The sequence below is a fragment of the Pinus tabuliformis genome, chromosome 3_1 (assembly GCF_031772625.1).
Source record: "Pinus tabuliformis cultivar Carrire ecotype Pingquan chromosome 3_1, CPIR1, whole genome shotgun sequence".
Lineage (NCBI taxonomy): Eukaryota > Viridiplantae > Streptophyta > Pinopsida > Pinales > Pinaceae > Pinus > Pinus tabuliformis.
In genome coordinates, this window is record NC_142301.1 from 369,437,768 (window position 1) to 369,459,756 (window position 21,989).

At 38.0% G+C, this 21,989-nt stretch overlaps 1 protein-coding gene and 1 pseudogene across 12 annotated transcripts in view; one reads left to right on the forward strand and one right to left on the reverse strand.

Annotated features, from left to right (window-relative positions):
* The window catches only part of LOC149187244 (uncharacterized), a 212,433-nt gene that overhangs the window by 164,448 nt on the left and 25,996 nt on the right, over positions 1-21,989 (reverse strand). The window contains exon 3 of one of the 12 annotated variants that reach the window (XM_089411316.1): positions 10,262-10,366. The exons of the other annotated variants lie outside the window; for them this stretch is intronic. Within the exon in view, the coding sequence (XP_089267442.1) occupies positions 10,277-10,366 (90 nt within the window). The 3' untranslated portion in view covers positions 10,262-10,276. Of the gene's footprint in view, positions 1-10,261; positions 10,367-21,989 lie in introns of those variants that run through there. 12 annotated transcript variants of the gene reach the window in all.
* On the forward strand, positions 15,287-16,842 carry LOC149187246 (receptor-like serine/threonine-protein kinase ALE2 pseudogene; annotated as a pseudogene).

Here is a 21,989-nt window from a genome sequence, read left to right on the forward strand (position 1 = left end):
TTGGAAGGGGTTTCTATCTGGCGCACCCCTACCGCTTCTCATGGTATGTATAACTCGGGTCATTCCAATAATCTGGCTTCTTTTTCCATCGGGGATCCGTCGCGACTATGTCCTGCGACTCTTCCGGACATACCCTTTTCCTGGCCAGCTCTTTCCTCGCTGCCTCCTTCTCCGGCGACCCTCGGATCTGCGGTGGACTATGCTCCCCCTATCCCCCATTCCGCCCCCCTTTCTGCTTCTGATTCGTGGATATCTACTTCTGCTCCGCCCTCCATTAACCCTGTCGCCGACTCTCTGTTTTCCGATCCTCCCCTAGGCAGTTTCACACATAATCCTCCACTCTCCGATCCGTTGAACTTCCCCGGTGGCTGCGATGTTCCCTCATCACCTAACACTATCCCTCCTCCCGTTTCTGGTGCCTCCCCGATATCGAATCGAGCTCGGAGCTCATCTCCGGCTCCTGACCCTAAGAAGAAATACAGATGTTTCAAGACCAAAGCAGAAGATATCTTCCTCAGACTTGAGGAGGACATCCAGTGGGGCGAAATCATGGATCATGCAGACAGAGTCCTGGTGGGCCGCATCAGGGGACGGAAATACTCGGCTACTCGTTTGAAGGCCTGGGCTTCTGAAGTTTGGGGACATCATCTGAAGGACGCCCCCATTGTACAGACTTTAGTAAGAGGATGGTTTGCTTTAAGGTTCGTTCATGCCGACCATACTAATTGGGTCTTGTCCTCTCAATGGCATTTTGAACATGCTCCAGTTCTCCTTAAGCGCTGGACTCCCATGTTTGACCCCGAATCTGAGCAGATTGGCATTGGGCCTATATGGGTTCGGCTCCCAGGCCTCCCATTACAGTATTGGTCTGAAGACATCTTCAGAAGAATTGGGAATGCAATGGGTACCTTCTTGGATTATGATAGATCCTTTCTCCAATCTGGTGTGATGACTTATGCTCGCCTTCTCATCAACCTGGACACCAGGGGTGGTCTACAAGAATATATTACTATACACTGGCGGGACTCGGCACGCAAGCAGATTATTGATTATGAAGGGATCCCGTATAGATGCCGCAGATGTCACCAAGTTGGACATCTATACCGGGATTGTCCACTTCTTCACAAGGGAAAGAAGACTCATCAGGATGAGACTACTGAACACCCCCCGCACTTTCCTACTCGGCCACTGTCAGAGAAGCCTCAGTCAAAGCATAATTTGGACGCAGATGCTACACTCGATCCTCCGGGCAGCTCAGTCGAACACTCTATTCGCATAGCGCCAGACCCCGTGCACGAAGACTCTGTTCCGCTGGGCGAAGGATCATCGGTCTCGAATGTCTCTTCCCCTTATATACATCCGGAATCATTTTCTGTTGTTGGCTCTACGTCTCATCAGAGCACATGCCCACCATGCTGCTCACTTGATTATCTCTCGGGGGCTCCCCTCGGCTTCTCTGCTCCCCCTCCCCCTCCCTCTCTTATTTGTTCCATTCCGACCCCATCTCCCGCCATATCCCCGAGTTTGCCCTCCTTGATCACCTCCTCCATCTCCGCCTCCTTTGCCCCATCCCCCCCTGCATCCCCTCGTTATTCCCTCAGATCCAGATCTAAAGATAGAGGTTTCGATGCTATTGGTCTTGATACCGTATCTGCTCCTGTCCCCCATAAGCATTCTCGGGGTCGTCCATCTCGCATTACAAAAGCCAGACACACTGCTGATGCTGAAGTAGCCATTGGGCGACAGCAAACCATCCTCCGGGCCCTTAGAGCGAAGAATGGCCCAGCCCCCCATCCTACATGAAAGTACTCTCATTCAATTGCAGGGGTTTTGCTAGTTCCCCCAAAAAACTAGCTCTCAGGAGATTGCTAACCTTATCTCAACCTGACATCATTTTTCTACAAGAGACCCTCTGTCCTGCTGACACCCTAGTCCAGTCTCTCAACTCCTGGATGCCTAACTGGACATTTCATGCAATAGACGCATCAGGGAGATCGGGTGGATTAGCTATTGGGATCCACAACAGAGCAGTCAAGATCCGAAACATTTGGGGCGGCAGAGGTTTCATCGGCCTGGACGTTTATGTTCTCTCCATGGAAATGGACTTACGAGTCATCAACGTTTATGGCCCATGTTCTAACAGGGCTACTTTTTGGAGTGCGCTTCTTGAATCTGACTTATTAAAGGAGGACAATATAATTCTCGGTGGCGACTTAAATTTCACCTTGGGTTTTTGCGAATCGTGGGGGCACTCTGCCCAGGTTGACACTTTCTCGGATACTATATCCAATCTGTTGGAGGAGCATCATTGGGTAGACATACCCACTGCCAGATTACAGCACACTTGGACTAACAATCGAAGCGGAAATCAGAGCTTGGCCAGAAGATTAGATAGGTTTTTGCTTAAGGAATCTCTATATAACAGACTTCCGCGCATAAGGCAATGGGTCGGTTCCGGGGGCATCTCGGATCACCGCCCTATTTTCTTGGAGACGGTCGACACCTATAACAAGATCAAGAGCCCCTTCAAATTTAATTCCTCATGGTTAAAGGACCCCTCCTACATTCAGCTGGTCACTGATTATTGGCAGAACAATCCCATTAGGGAACATGAAGACCATACTGCCGGTTTTGTTAGGAAACTATCCGAACTCAAGCGAATCTCCAAGCATTGGGCTCACCAGAAGCGCATCCGCGATGACCATACTCTGAAGGAGGCTGAGAGGATCATTGCATCATACGAGGACTCTACTGATGGTATCTTCCCTAACTTGGAAAGCAAAGAACAGTACAACTCCCTCGTAGCCAAGCGATCACAGATTCTGAAGGATAGAGAAGAAAGCTGGAGGCTTCGAAGCAGGGCTATATGGCTCACCGAGGGGGACGACAACACAAATTTCTACCATAAATTTGCCAATGGCCGCAAAGCTATCAACACTATATGGGAATTAAGGGATGAACAGAATCAGCTAATTTCATCTCAGAGGAATCTAGCCAGATTAGCTATCGATCATTTCAAAGGCATCTATAGAGCTCCCAGAGATGCCAATATCCTGGAGATTATGAGAGTGGCAAAAAAATTTCCCAGATTTGTTCTACAAGAAGAATCAGAGGATCTCACAAAGGAAGTGACCATGGAAGAACTCGAAGCCACCATTAAATGGTTCAAGAAAGATAGAAGCCCTGGCCCTGATGGTTGGACCATTGAATTTTACATTGCTTTCCTTGATCTACTGGGCAATGATCTTCTCAATATTATTGAGCATTGCAGAAGAAATGGTAGAATATCATCCGCTATTAAATCCACTTTCATTGCCCTTATCCCGAAAGCCAATCATCCGACCTCATTCAATGACTTCCGCCCCATTTCCCTCTGCAATTGCCTTTATAAAATTATTGCCAAGATCATCGCCAATCGTCTGAAGCCTATATTATCTCGTCACATATCCCCTGAACAATTCGCTTTCCTTAATCACAGGCAGATACATGAGGCCATTGCCACCGCTCAAGAGCTCCTACATACTCTTCATATCAAAAAACAAAAGGGCCTGATATTAAAGGTAGACCTTTCCAAAGCTTTCGATAGAGCCAACTGGCTCTACATCAGGCTGCTTCTGACACACCTTGGCTTTCCCTATAGCTACATTAAATGGATAATGAGCTGCATTACCGACGTATCCTACAGCGTTCTTCTCAATGGTGAAGCCACATCTTTCTTTACCTCAGAAAGAGGGCTCAGGCAAGGATGCCCATTATCTCCACTTCTATTCCTTCTCATTATGGAAGGCTTGAGTAGGCTCATCACATTTGCCCGGGATAGGAACCAGATCAATGGCATCAATATCTCTGATAATTTTTATCTAACTCACCTCTTATTTGTTGATGATATTCTCATTTTTCTTAATGGATGCATAGGTGACACCACTTCTCTCCAGAATATATTTGCACTCTTCCAACAGGCCACAGGCATGCAGATAAACGAAAGCAAATCTACAATCACGGCTGTTGGCTGCTCTCAACATGAATCTACATATGCATTCCATCGATTCCCCTTCATCTCATTATCACTAGCTGACGGCATCAAATATCTGGGGTACAGACTAAAACCTCTTGGCTACCGGATTGCAGATTGGACTTGGTTAATAGCAAAGGTGGAGAAAAGATTGCAGGTTTGGTATCACAGATATCTCTCAAGAGCTGGTAGATTGATTCTCATAAAAGCAGTCATTGAAGCCACTCCAGTATACTGGATGACCTTGGCTTGGATACCTCGCGGCATCCTGAACAGATTACAAAACATTTGTGCCAGATTTTTATGGAAAGGTCATCACACAGGGAAGCAATTTGCCTGGGTGAAATGGGTCACCATTGCTAGACCCAAACGCTGGGGCGGTTGGGGCATTAAGAATCTCGATCTCTTTGCCAAGGCTCTGGCAGCCAAACTCGGTTGGAATCTCTTGACCACAGACAGCCTATGGTCTCGTGTCGCCCAAGTTAAATACATCAAGCCAATGCACCTCATGGATTGGTTCCGTCAACAACATGACCCTGGACGCAATATATCAAACATTTGGAAAGTTGTCCTCCAATCTCTACCTCTATTGCGGGAAGGTATTACCTGGCGCATCAAAGAAGGAAACAGTGTAAGGATTGGGGTGGATCCGTGGGTGGGGTGCGGCAATTTACACAGGTTATCTGATGGACTGTTATTGCACCTTCATAACAGAGGCATCACGCATATGAAGCACATTGGAGATAGCTGCAACAGGCTTGGGCAACCCCCCGCACCTTAGAGATTCCCGAACAGTGGCAACATGAATGGAGGGCCTTTACTGACGCTCTCACGCAGGCGCACATTAGACTCACTGAAGGCCCCGATGACATTATCTGGGCAATCGCAAACCACGGCATTTACTCTCCCAGATTGGGATATTTAAAACTCATGGAATCATTCAAGCCCCCGACTATCCTCCCCATCTGGAAAGATCTCTGGAAGCTTGGCGCAGCCCCTCGCACTCGGCTCTTAATGTGGAATATACTCTTCGACAAAATCCCTACAGGAACCAATCTCATGAAGCGATCATTTCATGGTCCATTCAGATGCCATCTTTGCTGTTTAGAAGAGGAAAGCACAGCACACTTGTTCCTAAATTGTCATGTTACTAAAGAATTTTGGCAAAACATTTATTCTCATTATCCATCCCTCAAAGTCTGGCAGGGTCCAAATATTATGGAGGCATGGAGCGATTGGTGCCGTGAACATACAGGAAAATCCATTAACATGCCTTTGCTTGTTTGCTGGGCAATATGGATTGCTCGGAACCAGGTCATATTTCAAAATAAGGCGCCTCATTGGCCTGTAATTCTGAGCCACACTATTGCAGACTTCGAAATACTCCCTGAGGCAGTTCCAAAAAATCCCACCCGCACCAACAGGCATATAAATCTGGACAAATCGAAGCCTTGGGCTTTCTTCGACGGCTCTGCCCAAGAAACAGGATGCGGTGGAGGAGCGTTGCTATATCTCAGCGATGATCATTATTATAAAATTCAGATTAATCTTGGCCAAGGCACCAATAATTTTGTTGAATTAAGCACAGCAAAACATATCATTCACTTTGCAATACAGAAACAGTGCAGCCACCTTCAATTATTTGGGGATTCACAAATTGTTTGCAACTGGCTGAACGATTCAACACATTGCTATGCTTTCTCTCTGAGACATATTCTCCAAGAGACAAAAAGACTGATCACATCATTTGAATCCTTCAAATGCAGCCACATTTACAGGGAACAGAACACTGAGGCGGACCAGCTATCCAAAGAAGCAGCGCAAAATCAACGGGATGACTGGCTGATCCAAGAGGTGATTGATGGATCATCCCATCAGCACCATCACAGACCTTTTCATGATTTTCTTTAGGAATGGGTCTTCGACCCACATATAATCAGTTTCCATTTCTTGTAGTTTTTTATTTTTGTTATTTTATGTATAATCATCTATGTAGCTGAATCAGCTTTAGCTGGGCTCTCTGCGTAGAGCCGGAATGTAATAGGTTATTCATCTTGTTTCTTCTAAGTTTGGGCATATACAGTCTCAGCTACTAGGACTCCCTGTGTGGAGTCATGACAAATGGGGCTTCTTCAGGAAGGTCTCTGAACCACAATATGAATGCAACAGCATCTGCAAAATGTAATTTCTCCATATTAATAGAAATTACGACTTTTTCCTTATGGGAAAAAAATATATATAGGCATATTATTTTATAATTTCAAATTAAAAATAAATGAATTTAAGATCAATTAATTATATTCACTTTAATTATTAAATATTTTAAAATTATTATTATTGTAATTAACATAATAAAAAATGATCGAATTTAGGCTTCTGTGATTCATATCTAGTTTCTGAGAAAAAAAGCGATGAAATTCACATTTTCAAACCAACTAGTGTAGTGGTATCATCGTCGGGACAAGATGATGAATCAGATCATGGCAACGAATTAAATAGAGAAACAAATCATTCCAACAGCTAAAATGAAACAACTACTTTTGACTCAATCAGAAATTAGGTAAAGGATTATTTATAAAACAATTTAATTAATCAAATAAAATATATCTATGATATTATTTTAATATATAAAATGGAAGTTACGTTTGACTTGGACTAAGGATTAGGAAAAACTAATATCCAATTCAATAACTAAATAAAATATATATAATTTAAGATAACTAGGAATAATGATGGGATTTTACCCAATCACTTGGACTAAGGATTAGGAAAAACTAATATCCAATTCAATAACTAAATAAAATATATATAATTTAAGATAACTAGGAATAATGATGGGATTTTACCCAATCCTCAATATGAGACCTCGGATAATTTATTATAGATAAATTATAAATAGTAAAATAAATAAACTAATGATAATGGAACAAAAACAGTTTAATTGAAAAGAATAATAATAATATAAAATATAAAATTTCATTCTCTTCCAAAGTCAAAAGGTTGAAAATAAAAATTATAAGTTAAAAGAAAATAAAATTAAAGGAAAAACAACAAAAAGGGCAATTTAAAAAAAAATAATAACATAATTTGCATATTATTTTATAACTTGAAATTAAGCATAAGTGAATTTGTAAGATCAACTTACTAAAAAAATATAATCATATAATTATAATATCATATAATTATTTATTATATTGAGATATTTTAAAACTTCAAACTAAATATAAATTAAATAAAAATGAATGTATAAAGTTCACCTTATTAGAATAAATCTTTTTTCTAATAAATCATGCAAAACTAATATATTCTTTGCTTTATTTTAGTATGTTTGTATTATTATTAATATTATAATAATATCATTCATAGATATGATTTATATTTATTTTGATTTGATAAATATAATATATACGCATAGATATTAAATTATAATTAACTTGAAATTGTAATATTAAAAAAATGAGATAAAAATATAATTTAAAAATAAATATATAAAAAGGTACAAATATAATATTTATTGAAAATTGTATAAAAACATGAAAATTGTATGAGAATATATATTGTTACTTTCTAAAAAAGTATGAAAAATAACTAATATTATTTTATTCCAAAAAATGTGAAATAATTTTTATTACAAGTACTTTATTTTATGACTTTAAAAATGTTTTTAACATTATTATGGTTAACTAAATATTTTTATCCACCACTGAAAATGTAACAAATAAGTACTTTTAACTCAAAGAATGTCACCTCAAACATCAAGGATGATATCATCCCCTAAAACATGATTGGTTCTCATAAAGTGAATTTTAATTGTACATTTTTGTTTTAAGGTCTTTTTTTCCCCTCAAAATTTCTCTAATGAAAACACTTTGAGTTTACTCAAATCTTTTTTTCCTAGTTGTGAAGTTGACTCCTCACTCTTCCCCTTCCCCCTATTGCAACCTTTTCCTTTGTCCTTCGTCTAACCAAATAACATCAGGTTCTTGTCACTGCCCTTCTTGTTGGTCTTTTACTCAATCCAGTGCTCCAACAACCTTTCAAAATTGGGAAGTTTCTCACAACAAGCACATCGAACAAATGGTTCCCAAGAGACTGGAATCCATTTAGTGCCATGTTCACCAACTCAATGTTTTCCACCTCTCCAACTTCTGCAAGTTGATCATGAATCTATGTGATCTTCATCAAATAACTAGTAATGGTGCCAGATCTGATCATCTATATGGATCTAAGTTTTTTCCACAAGATCATCTTCTTGTTAATGTTCTGAATCTGGTAGAGGCTTACCACTGCATTGAACATCTTCTTAGCATTGTTTTTTTTGGATATGTGAGGGATCAAGTCATATTTAATGGCATCCATGATCATTCGCTTGTATTTACACCCTTCTTGTTGTGAGTTGTCAACTGTTACAGATATGTCAATGGTGTCATTGCATCTTTCACAATGACCCCAAAGATCATTCTCTTCCAACAAGAGAGTAACTCTAACTTTCCAAGAAAGAAAATTAAAGGCACCATCTAATCTATCCTCAAACCTAAGGTGAGGTGATGCCATCTTTGATTTGCGCACACATTGCTACTCTTCAATCATCTAATCAAAGTAGCTATGATACCATGTAAATTCTTTAAACCATAGGTGATTGTTGTCCTATGCTTCTTTATTACATGAATCAAACCTTGAATTTACACAATAATATAAAAATATGAGCATGCATCAGTCACACAAATCGTTGAAAAATACACAATGTCCCCAAAGATCATTCTCTCCAACAAGAAAGTAACTCTAACTTTCCAAGAAAGAAAATTAAAGGCACCATCTAATCTATCCTCAAACCTAAGGTGAGGTGATGCCACCTTTGATTTGCATACACATTGCTTCTCTTCAATCATCTAATCAAAGTAGCTATGATACCATGTAAATTCTTCAAACCATGAGTGATTGTTGTCCTATGCTTCTTTATTACATAACTCAAACGTTGAATTTACACACTAACATAAATAAAAATATAAGCATGCATCAGTCACACAAATCGTTGAAAAATACATCAAAAGCATAAAAATTAATTTCTCACACACATTGGTAATTACTCCTACCAACTCTTCACGCCATCGGAAAAAATTACAAGGAAACCTTCATACATTGTCCAAAAGAACAACATGCATAGATACCAAAAAACACACAAAGTGTTGAAAAACCCAAAAGCAATAGAAAATTGTTGTAAGACATGCAAGGCAGCCTGTATGGTTTGTCTATGTGACTATCTAGACTGAATTGTATTGACCATCGTCTCGTATTGCTCGCTGCCCAAGAATGTCTTTTCCCTCACTGTTTGTTCTCTCTCTTGCTCAAGTGTAGTTATAGCCTTTATTTTATCTTTATAGTTTTAGTAGAAAGGTTATTTTTGAAATTACCCCTAATCTAAGTACAATTTTAGACTCAAGTACTAAAAATAAGACACTCACTTTTTTTTTTAACTAAAACGAATGACAAAATAGAATCACTTTTCCAAAATTAGAATTACTTTTCGAAAATAATTTTTCAAAAATATCTCAAGCTACTTCTCGCATATTCACATTGAACATGTGCAAAAAATCTTATCTAACTTATAATTCTCAACATTACAAACATGCAGATAAACTAAATGCAATTATTCATAACTGAAACATTTTTATATTCAAATATAGCAAAATATTTTAAGAGCAAAGATAGAATATTTCCCTTATCAACAATTTTATCTAAGCAATTGACTAAGTGTGAGCAATTTTCCACCCAACCATAGGCAGTCCTCTATGGATGCCACCCCCTAGTCAAGATATGATACCACCAAGGCAAAGGAAAACATGTTTGTGACTTTTAAGCACATGCTCCATTCCAAATGCTTCCAATTTCAACAAAGAAACTCACTGTAGAATTATGTTAATGATCCTCCAATCATCAACTACGAAACTTCCTCTACTACCCCATAAAACACAAGAAAATACCCTCTTCTATGTTCCACAATATCAAAGGAATCATCTTTTTCTCAATATTCTTTAATATGTGTAGCACGAACCCAAAATATTATCTAATTTCAGTTTCAATCCTAGCAAAAGTTTATTCTTAGACATTTAATGGTCAGTAATCTATAGGGATAATGGAGATGATTTTCTACACAATTTGGTCTATCTTGGTATGCTACAATCTCCTCATTAACTCTAGCTTTCCTCTTTCTTTCTACCATTCTTCTCAAAATTCTACACATTGTTTTTCATTGAGAGTAGCATCCTATCTTAGAGAGAGTGCATACCTCAAATAAAGTTCCTCCTCCTTCAAATAGCCTCCCTTCCTTATGGGTGATGAGAAGAAAAAAGATTCCTATGGTTGATGCATGAAAGTAGAAAGTGATAAAAGTTCCACAAAAAAGATAGAACCTTTCCACTCATTACTCTCGTCCCACATTCATGCCTATTTTAAACTAAAAACCAAACCTTCTAACTATCAACAACATAAATAGAGTGAGATTTGGAATAAGAGTCATGGTAAATGCAAAATGCAACATTGGAAAACATAGATAATTAGGATTAATAATCATCCCCTTGCACCCCCTCACCCCTTCCTCTCTTTAGTGAACTCATTCTATAAGTGTTTTTTTAGCCAACTTGTTAATCTTCAGAGTACTAATTACAAGTTTTCAAAATACCATGACAAGTCTATTTGATAGTGTGCATAAAGCATAGTAATCAAAAGTACTTATCCACATACATAGTCATGTTCAAAACTTCTGAAAAGTCAAAACTGTAGTATCTCAATTATTGTAAAATATGTGAAAAAGTACTTTTATTACAATGTTTTATGAATATCATGAGATAGACTAAACATAATATTTTCAAATATTTGTAATTATTATTTGCAAATTAGTAAAAGATTCAAGATTGACCAAGTAAAAGCACTTAAGGGGCTATGAGGCCACTAGATGAGAAGAGCTAAAAGAGTTCGAGGGGGTAATTATAAACCTAGATACTTATATCTCATAACTTTGTTTTATTGTAACTTACATGTACTTATCATAGTCCCTCACTCTTTTAATGTTGATGATGGTTAGAAGGCCTAGTTTTAGTTTAATGGAAACATGAAAATGGAAGAAGTGAATAGTGGAAAACTACATCACTTTGGAGAATCCAACCACCTCCTACATCAATACAATCAAGACCGGTTTGAAAAGAACTCTCTTCTCTCTCCTCACTCATGTAAGAAGCAAAATTCATTTAAGAGGATAGTCTTTGGAGGCATAGACACTACTACCTTGGTAGATTCTTTTCAACAAAAGAAGCAGGCAAAATTTTGTGACAAATGATGTTAGGGAGACGAAATCACAAGGACATGGTAAAGGAGATCATAACATAGTAATAGGGAGATGAAGTTGAGTAAAGAGTCATTAATATGCCTTGTAGATTGCTAATTATTAATGTCCAAAAACCAAATTTCTATTAGAGTTAAATTTGAAGTAAACAATAGTTTGGACTCTTGGCGCCCATACTAAATAGCACTAATATGAAGAAATTTTCAGAGGCACTATGGAGTAGAGAAGGGGGCACCTTTTTGTGTTGTACACAATATTAAAGGGAGTACCATAGTTGGACTAAGTGAAAAATTAGCAATAGAACTCTGTAGTTAATTTCTTGGTTGATTTTAGATATATTTTGGATGGATGAGCAAAATTAGATTCTTGAAACTTCTTTTCTCTACCCTATTGGTCTATTAACCTAGCTAAGTTTGGCATACAAAGAGAAAGACCTACAGTTAAGTGGAAAAATTCTCACACTCAATGAATTGTTTGAAACAAAATCGTTGATAAGATAAATATTCTCTATACTCTGAAAATATATATGTGTGTGCGTGTCTATGTGTGTGTGTGAGCAATTGCATTTGATTTTTCATGTATGTCTATAAACTTATTATTTGTAACTATTAGAGGGAATCTATTGGAAGAAGCAAGATTGTTTGTCAAAGGAATTATGACGCATATCAATTCTAAAATATCTTTCTCCCTATATCAGATCTCACTTCTTGCGGTTTTGGAGTTACATCCTAAAGCATATGAACTCGAGAATGACTTTCTTGGTGAGTCAATGTCAAAGCATGTCAAATTGAATTGCATAAACCTGAAGCGACTCTTAGAACAATTTTCTTTAAAATTCTCTATCAAGATTATTTGCATAAACTTGAGATACCTGGAATGATTCTCTTGATAAATTTGTTCCCACTTATTTTATTTGCTCTCAACTCTGAGAGAGCCTTCAACCTCTTCACAATGGAAATGGATGTTCCCTCATTTGGAATTCAATTCAAATGCTTTAAAACCCCTAAATTCATCACCATTGACACAATGCCTAGAGTCTCAAGCATGAATAAGCTAGGATTTTGATTTCCATGGATGAATTTGGCACTATATGTAATATCTTAAGTATTTTCTATGGTAGGTTTCTTTACCTCTTTAATCATTAGAAATTACCTAGAATACGGAACTCGTTTGATTGTAATTGTTGTAGTTGTATAGTTGTTGAAATTATATTCGTATGGGCAAACCCTAGAGCTTATAATCAATTGGGTATCGATTCTCCTTGAGTGAATCGTGCTTCTCACTGAGGAAATCAAGCCCATGATTGCATTGTTGCTAAAAGAATATCAACTCTAAGTTAAATTGACTTCATTTTTTCATATGATCTACAAGCAAACTGTTGGATATGAAGAGTAATTGTCTCTGATTTATATTTGCTTAATTGATTTTGTCATTTGAGTTATATGGCCTATGTGGAGGGTAATTTGGGCACAAGGGTGCCCACAATAGTAAAGGTGTTGCATTTTGCTACAATACAACACCCTTAACTTTTGAATTAAAACACCTTTATGTCTCCTCTACAAAATTTTGTGTCATGAAGAAAACTCTGCTTATAACCCCTAGCCATGAAACCTTGAAATCTATCGCAAGTTTGTTACGAGAAAACAATGAGAATGTTGACAACTTAGCTAGTAATGCTACTTCTCATGCAAATGAAATATTGTAATTGTTTAGAGTTTGGGTTGTTGATGTTGTTTGAACACTTATCTTGCTACCCTCCAAAATTATCAAACACAATGAATTTTGAAAGGGGGTTGTTTCTTGTTAATGGTTTATGTGAATTTTTATAGTTTGACTCAACAAGCTTCACATAAATGTTGCTTATGGTGTTAAGCTAGGAATGCAGTTTCAAAACCAACACAAATGTACACTAAGTTGCTTCAACTTGTGCAATAATTTTTTTCATTCCTTGAAAGCACAATAGCGTGTTGTCTCTCTCATATGCTAAACAAGATAAGGTTTTGAAGGTTTTAGGGATAACTTGGATTTGGCATCATAGTTGAAGTTGGAATCCTTTGCATTCTGATTGACCGTATTTCTTCTTGATAAAAGACAAATTGGATAAGTGCTAACTCTTCTTATTAGTATTGTCTTTAGCAATGTGTGTTTTAAGTTTGAGATGCTTTGGGTGTGAGAATGAAGGAAGTGGAATGATATTAGCTTTCTTTTATCTTTTCTTTTCTTTTCTTTTTTAACAATCTTGAGAAGTAAATGGTTAAACATCACTGACATGATTTGTACAACCCATGCTACATCTCTTTTAAAGATATTTCTTGTTTTGATAAAGTTTACTAAAGAGACAAAGATGTACTCTCTTAAGCAATCCAATATTTCGATTAGAGTTCTTGAGATTCCAAGTTGCCTTCCAGCCAAATATGTATAAAAATTACGATAAAACAAAAAAAAACAAAATATAACGTGTATAGTTATGATTTGCAAAGCTTAATTGTTCTTGAAGTTTTTGAATGTTTACATAATCACGATATTGTCAGGAATGGCTAGAAATGCTACAATAATAATATGGTTGGACCAACAAATAGTTGTCAATGTCGCATGTTTATATATGTATATATATAGAGAGAGAGAGAGAGGTACTAGTAACTTGTTGAGATTATATGGGTGAGGCCCAAGTTCAAAGCTAGTTGGTTGCCACTATAACCCCTAGCCACCAACAATCCACAAGCTAGTGCATAGTAGGTAACTTATTACTTAGCAAGTGTCAAGATGTCTTGGAGACACCCCCACAAGGGGGGTCCCACTCACGAGGGGGTATCTACCCTCTTAGCTGTATCATAATGGGCCAACATGTCATATGTGGAAATTGAACTTAGGTGCGAGGAGAACAAACCATCTACCCAACCACTCGAGCTATGTGTTGAGAAATCACGGGGCGGCGTAATTAGGTAATTTCTCTTACTCTGATAATTGCTTGTGATGTATTTTTATTTAACTTGATTTGCTTCTTCTTTCTCTTAATTATTATTATTGTTCTTATCATCAAACAACTACCAAACTATGAAGATCAATAACACAAAATGTAGGCTATAAGTCAGGGCCAAAACCTCTCCTCTTGAGATGAAAACCCACAAGAATTCTTCTCTTCTTATAAAACCTTCAAGTGACGAACTCCAAGACCTATGACCCTTGACAAATACCCCTCCAAGACCAAGCCAACTTTCCTTCTTGAACTTTTCTTTTCAAATTCAACTTTCAACAACTTTGACTTAGCAGCTTCCAGCAACTTTGACCTAGCCACTTTCAGCGACTTTGACCTAGCAACTTCAACCCAACAACTTCCAGCAATTTCAACCTGGCAACTTCCAGCTACTTCAACCCAATAACTTCCAACAACTTTTTTTGCAACTTCAACCTTTCCAACAACTTCTTCAATTTTGATCTAGCAGTTACTTTAGAAACCCTAACACGAGAGAGAGAGAGAGAGATCCCAAAACTTTGATCTTGCTTTTCTTCCTCTTTCTTTGATTTTCGTCCTTTTCCATCTTCTTTCTTGAGGAGATCAAACTTGCTTGTCTTCTGTCCAAATGAGGTTGAGTTCCTTCTTATATAGCTTCTAAGGAGATCAAATTACCCTTCATGAGGCCGACTTGTTGACTGCATGTTGACAAGGTCTTGGAGGGTCTTTTATGACATTATTAACTTACATAAAATTCCTTTACATGATACAACATGCCAAAAGGGGTCTTACATGTATGACAATGACTCTTCTGACTTCACGAAAAATTCCTAGAAGCACTCAATGGGTGTTTGACCTATAAATAAAATAACCTTGAGCATGAAATCCATGCATCAAGAATGACAATAGTAAATTTATTTTCTCTTTAATATCAAATACATAAAATCATGATTACATTAGACATTATGAAGACCGGACCTAGTTACACATTTCAACACTATGAACCCTTCACATCAATACAGTGTGTTATCCACCATGTTGTCTAGACATGTTTAGGAAATCCAAAATGCATATCCCTTGAGAATGACATGAAGAGTATTGCCTTGATGAGTAAGCAAGCATTCATTAAGAAAGAAGTTGTCAAAGGGGTGTCCTATGGTGATCTATCTTGGAGCAATTTGATTCATGATTTTAAAATGTGGGAACCAAAGCAAGCTAGCTCCAACTACTATGCCCACATTTACCTTGCCATTAACAAAAAGATTAGGTGGTGGTTTGATCCTCTCAAGTAGCATGGCAAGCTCACTTCATTTCAAGTATAGCAACTTGTATAGAATTTACAAAATTATTCGCACTAGCTAAGCTCAAAAAGGCTACAAATCTATTCAATTCTCAAAATATACTTGGGGAGGGAGGCTTCAGACATGTTTATTGGAGTATTGGAAGATGGAACAAAGTCAGGTGTGAAAAATCTTAGAAAAGATGAACAACAAGGAGGACAGGAATTTATGGTAGAAGTGGAGATGCCTACTCGATTGCATCATCGAAATTTTGTGAAGTTAATAGGAAATTGTATTGAATAACATAATAGTTTTTTTTGTTTATGAGCTTATCCCAAATGACAATGTGGAATCTCATTTACATGACCAAGACAAAGGAATTGCTCTACTTGATTGGGATGCCCACATGAAAATAGTACTTGGTGCAGCACAAGGGATTGCCTATCTTCACGAAGATTCAAATCCTCAAGTTATACATCATGCTTTTAAGTCTAAAAACATGTTGTAAGAGGACGATTTCACCCCTGAAGTGTCAGATTTTGGACTTCCAAAAGTAGCTTCTGATGAGTGGAAAGGGTACATCTCAACAGAAGTTATGGGGACTTTTGCATGTGTTGCTCAGTTGCTTTCCGGGAAGAATCCAATTGACATCTCTCAACACTTGGGCAAGAAAATTTAGTTACTTGGGCCTACCCCTTCCTTAACACAAATGAGGGCTTCGAGATGTTAGAGATACTCTTTTAAATGGCCCTTTTTCATTTGAAAACATGGCAAGAGTTGCAACTATTGTTTCAATGTGTGTCCAACTTGAGATGTCTCACAAGCCATTTATGGGTGAGGTTGTACAAGCCCTGAAGTAAGCAACGAGGGTGGATCTAAAAACTATAGTCAAGAAGAAGATGGTCCTAGTTTTGATAATGAATTCGAGGAAGACTATAATTAAAGATGGTGGCATATCATCCAATATGTACCTGATGGCACATCATTTGCAACAACTGGCCACTCATAGCTTCTGTCGTGTTCTCTTCTTCTAGAAGGTTTGTCAAGAAACCATCAAAATCCCTCTGAAGGCACATAACTCGAGTACCCTAAGAACATCTAAAAATAAACCTTGGTACAAAATCAGGGGTCTGACAAAAGGCAAAAACATGGCCACACAAACCACTTTGGCACTAGTTTAGACATAGAGGCTCATGATCTTTGGCCTTTATACTCATGTGTCTCTAAATTCTTCCTCCTATATATGTACATGAATTGAGCATAGCTTCTAAATTTAGGGTTAGAAGGAAACTTGAAAACACTTCAATTGTTATCCAACCTAGCAATTAATGATGTGTATTACTTGGTCTTGATTTATATTGGGTAAAGCAAATAACCACTAGATCTTGCAAGCCTACTTCATATCTATAAATGAAGAAGTAGCATATCTAAAGAGCATAGGGGCCTGTTGGGTAACTCCATCAAGATATCAAAGGATCAATGATACTGATTTGTTGAATGGGGAACTCTTCTATTGACAAAGATTGGAGACTTGATGTGTGTGTGTGTAACGCCGAAACAAAATAGTGGTGAACTGAACTACAAACTATGGATGTGACAACCTAGATTTAAAGCTTAATCAAAGTTGACTTGTACACACTTGACATGTTTGATGGTTAGTTGGCATTACTTGTGGAGGCATTCAACATTCAAGGGTCTTTGGAGGCTAGATGTTATGCAATAAAGCCCCTTATTTCCAACATTTATGGAGGTGTCCCTCTCTTTGAGGGGCCATTTGGTGTAGATTATTATACATGCAACATGAAAAGGCATAATTTTGTATCTTTTAGGTTAGGTAATTGGTGAAGAGGGTATTTTGCCCCTCCATGAGCTAGATTAGGGGATTTTGCTTAAAGAAATTAATATTTTAATGTAAGAGGAAGTTGAGTTTCTACCTACAAACAGAGATGCCTCATCATTTTCTCAAGGTTGAATTGTCTTCCTCTCTTTCCTATCTTTTTTGTATCATTACTAGCCAATGAAGCGATTGATAAACAAAAAATAATATCCATTGAAACGTAAAGAAATTAATATTTTAATGTAAGAGGAGGTTGAGCACTCCCTAGAAATGGAGATGCCTCAACATTTTCTAATGGTTGAATTGGGAGACAAATTCCTTAAAAAAAATTGAAATCTCTGAAATCTTATTAGAGTTGATTTGTCTTAGATTTGATGCTATTAATGGAAGGTTAATGCACCTCATCAAGAGGAGATGATTTGTGGATGATTTTGACAACTTCTTTGATTTTCATGGCTAGGGTTTATGGATTAGCAATGATTTCTTGAGTAACTGGTCTCTATAAGCCTTGTCGATTTATTTGATGGATGTATTAAGTGCAAATGTACTTACCTAGTGGTGGGGGTGCATTCTATTTTTTGTTCTTGGATAGATCCTATCTTGTAAACTGTAATAGCCCTCTTAGAGAGATTACCCTTCGGATGCAATTCTAAGTTAGGGTTTCAATAAACACAAGATAGAATTGTATTTCATAATAGTGTTGCGGTACTCATCAATTTATAAAACACTAATGATCTTGTATTGAATAGACAAGTAGTATAATAACAAAATCAAGCAACAATTGGTTCCAGAATCCACAAGCAACCATTATAGAGTAGGGCCTATTCAACAAGCGAATAGTAGACTTACAAATATCCACAGTCTCCCAATAGGTATATCAACACAAACATAGTTTCTAGGCTTAAAAAACTATAGCTCTCCCTGCTCTAACAATAGCAATACTCATCAATTTATAAAACAATGATGATCTTTTATTGAATACACAAGTAGTATAATGAAGAACTAAAGCAATAACTAATTCCAAAAGTAGCAACTATAAAATAGGGCCAATTCAACAAGCAAATAGTAGAGTTACAAAGATCTGCAGTCTCCTAATGGGGATATCAACACAAACATAGTTTCTAAGCTTACAAAATTGTAGCCATCCCTGCTTTATCCATCAATAGCTAGAGACACAAATTACCCTCACCTTAGATTAACTGATGTCGCTCAATGTACTATTGTAGTTCCTTCCCCCCTCCCTGCCTTATGTGCTTCATAGGCCCTGGTTCAGCAAGTGACACCCCTTATGGCCTTGTCTTGGCCTTGTATGGCCACAAAATCACACCAATCGGCCTCGCTGCTACCTGACACCATTATTCACCCTTGTTGCCTCAACTAGCACCCTAAATTCACCTCGTTGCCTCACTTTCAGCTAGCCACAACCTTAACACCCTAACTGCGGCCACTCTCTGACCTGAACTTGGCTTTATGCTAGTTCATTATAAACTAGAAACTAGCCTCAGACAGTCCATTGCCCTTTTCTACCTCAGATAACTCAATCCACTACCCTTTGCCAACCCTCACTGCCTTAAAAACCTAGATTCCATCCCTCACTGGCTCAAAAATATAGCTCCCTGCCACTTGTTGCCTCAAAAAGATAGGTTCCAGCCAAAATTTGGTCACCTGTAGCAAGAAATGATGGAAGGATTGGCTAGGGTGGAATCTTTCACCACTGAAACCAATCAAAGACAAGGGTCATAGAACCCTCCAAGAGCACTTAGCTCAAAATCAAGAAGAACAACAATCCATAATGGTCATAATGAGTCTCCTCCCTTCCTTATATAGTTTCTCTTTGAGGCTTTACCCTCCTAAATTCAAATTTAAGTGACTTGCAAGTTTCCCTCCATTTTCCCCAATTTAATTTTTATTATTGTAGGAATTTATAGGGTAAGTTCCTCAGATAAAACACTGAAGGACACCGCTCACAAACAGATCACAGATCAATACACTAGTATTCTTGACGTGGTTAAAACCCTCAAAGAGGGAAACAGTCCATGGCCTGAGCCAACGCAGCCACTTCAGGCAATTTATTAATAAAAGAAAGAAAATTTACATAAGCTTCTCTCATGAATGGTCACCCTACAAATGACCCTCCATGCTCTTTAAATAGAGATCATGGAACAATCAAGTGTTAAGCCACGGATCAAGTGTCAGTAATTTCGAGGAGAGAATGAACCGTCGGATCACTTCATGTCTAGAACATATCGTGACCATTGGATTGTGAGTTACATATGTACATAGTAAAGAAACACACACACTTTACCTAACTCTACACTAGACCAAGTTATATTTAACTATTTCCTATGTGTCGGAATATCCTAACATCCCCCCTTAAGAACAACTTGGGATAGGATTGAAGGATGTACAAATATGACACAATAGGAGAAGGAAGGAGGCATTAGAGCCTATCCCCCCTTAGTGACAACTTCCTGAACTCCAACCATAATTCGAAGTTTAGTAAACTTCGCCTCTGTGAGAGCCTTTGTAAAGATGTCTGCAACTTGATCATCGATTGAACAATATTGCACTTCAAGGACATGGTCATGAATGAGCTTTCTGATGAAGTGCATGTGTAGTTCAATGTGTTTGTTGCGCTAATGTTGGACTAGATCTTTGCATAGTTGAATGGCACTTTGATTATCACACCAAAGTGCAGTTGAATGCTGTTGCTGAAAGCCAAACTCTGATAGGATCTGACGAAGCCATAAGGCTTCCTTACTAGCTTCTACGACACCACGATACTCTGCTTCTGCTGAAGAAAGAGAAATTGCACTTTGTTTCTTGCAAGCCCATGTAATAGGTCCAAAACCAAGAGTGAAGACATATCCTGCAGTAGACTTTCGATCATCAGAGTCACCAGCCCAATCGGAATCATTGAAACCAACCAATAGAGGAGATGCTTCTACACTATAATGAATCCCAAACTGAACTGTACCTCGAACATAACGAAGTATTCTTTTAGCTGCTTTCCAATGACTTTCATGTGGGTTTTGCATAAACTGAGCAATAAGGCCAACAACAAAGGAAAGGTCAGGACGGGTATGGGTCAGATACAAAAGTTTTCCTACAAGCTAACGGTATAAGGTAGCATCAACTTCAGGGCAAGTACAAGTGACTGATAGTTTGGCTCTAGACTGAAAGGGAGAAAGGGTTGGCTTACAGTCTTCCATGTGAAAGTGGCGTAGAAGATCACAGGCATACTTGGACTAGGAAAGGGTAATACCTTCCTTGGATTGCAAGACTTAAAGACCAAGAAAATAATGCAAGTGTCCTAAGTATGTCATTTCAAACTTCTTTTTAAGGTTGGACTTCACATGGTTTATATGGTTGGGATCACTACCAGTAAGGATAAGATCATCAACATAAAGAACAAGAATGATAAGAGACATACCCACTTTCTTGGTGTAGACATATTGTCAGAATGACACCTAGAAAAGCTAGTATCTAAAAGAAAGCTGTCCATTTTGGCATACCAAGTCTGAGGGGCTTGCTTGAAATCATAAAGGGATTTCTTCAGCCGACATACAAGGCTGGAGTCTGTTTGTGTAAAGCCAGTAGGTTGTTCCATATAGATTTCTTCATGCAAGTCCCCATGCAAGAAGGCAGATTTAACATCCATCTAATGGACTTCCCATTTGAAAGAGGCAGCAAGGGAAAGAACAAGGTGGATAGAGTTCATTTTCGCAACAGGGGAAAAGGTTCCAATATAGTCAATGCCTTCAACTTGTGAAAAACCCTTAGCAACAAGACCAGCTTTATGTTTATCAACTTTTCCATCTAGTCCATACTTGGTGCTATAAACCCATTTGCATCTAACAAGTTTTCGTCCCTTTGGAAGAGGAACAAGATCCCATGTATCATTTGCCAATAATGAACGATATTCTTCATTCATAGTTGTGTCCCAATCTGGATGGCCTGAAGCTTCTGAAAGGTATTGGGATCATGATTCGATGAAGCTTGAGCCAATAAAGAAGAGGCCCTATCGAACTGAGAATGTGTACGTCGTTGATCTGTAGGATCACCTACAAGAGCACCTGCTGCATCCCGAGTAGCACGGACCCATTTAGGAAGCTGAGGAGCTGCAGGAGGATCCTGAGAAGGTAGGGGAGCATTTTCATCCTCGATGTCATCATCTGAAAAAGAAATGTTTTCAGAAGAAGAAGGGATAGAGAGAGGTGGCACATCCGTCGAACTAGGCTCGTAAGCCGATATAATTTCAGCAAACCTTACATCTCTTCTAATGATAAAATTTTTGGACTTAAGTGGAATAAGTCTATATCCCTTAACATCTTCAGAATATCCAAAAAAAATACATTTTTCACTCCTAGGTTCTAAAGCTTTATGTTTCTCATCTGGAATATGGGCCCATGCTTCACTTCCAAAAACACGAAAGTGACTTACATCTAGTTTAATTGAGCTCCATGCTTCTTCTGGAGTGATATTCTTTAAAACCTTATTAGGAGTGTGATTTACTATGTAATTTGCACAGTTAATTGCTTATGCCCAAAAATTAAGATTAAGTCCTT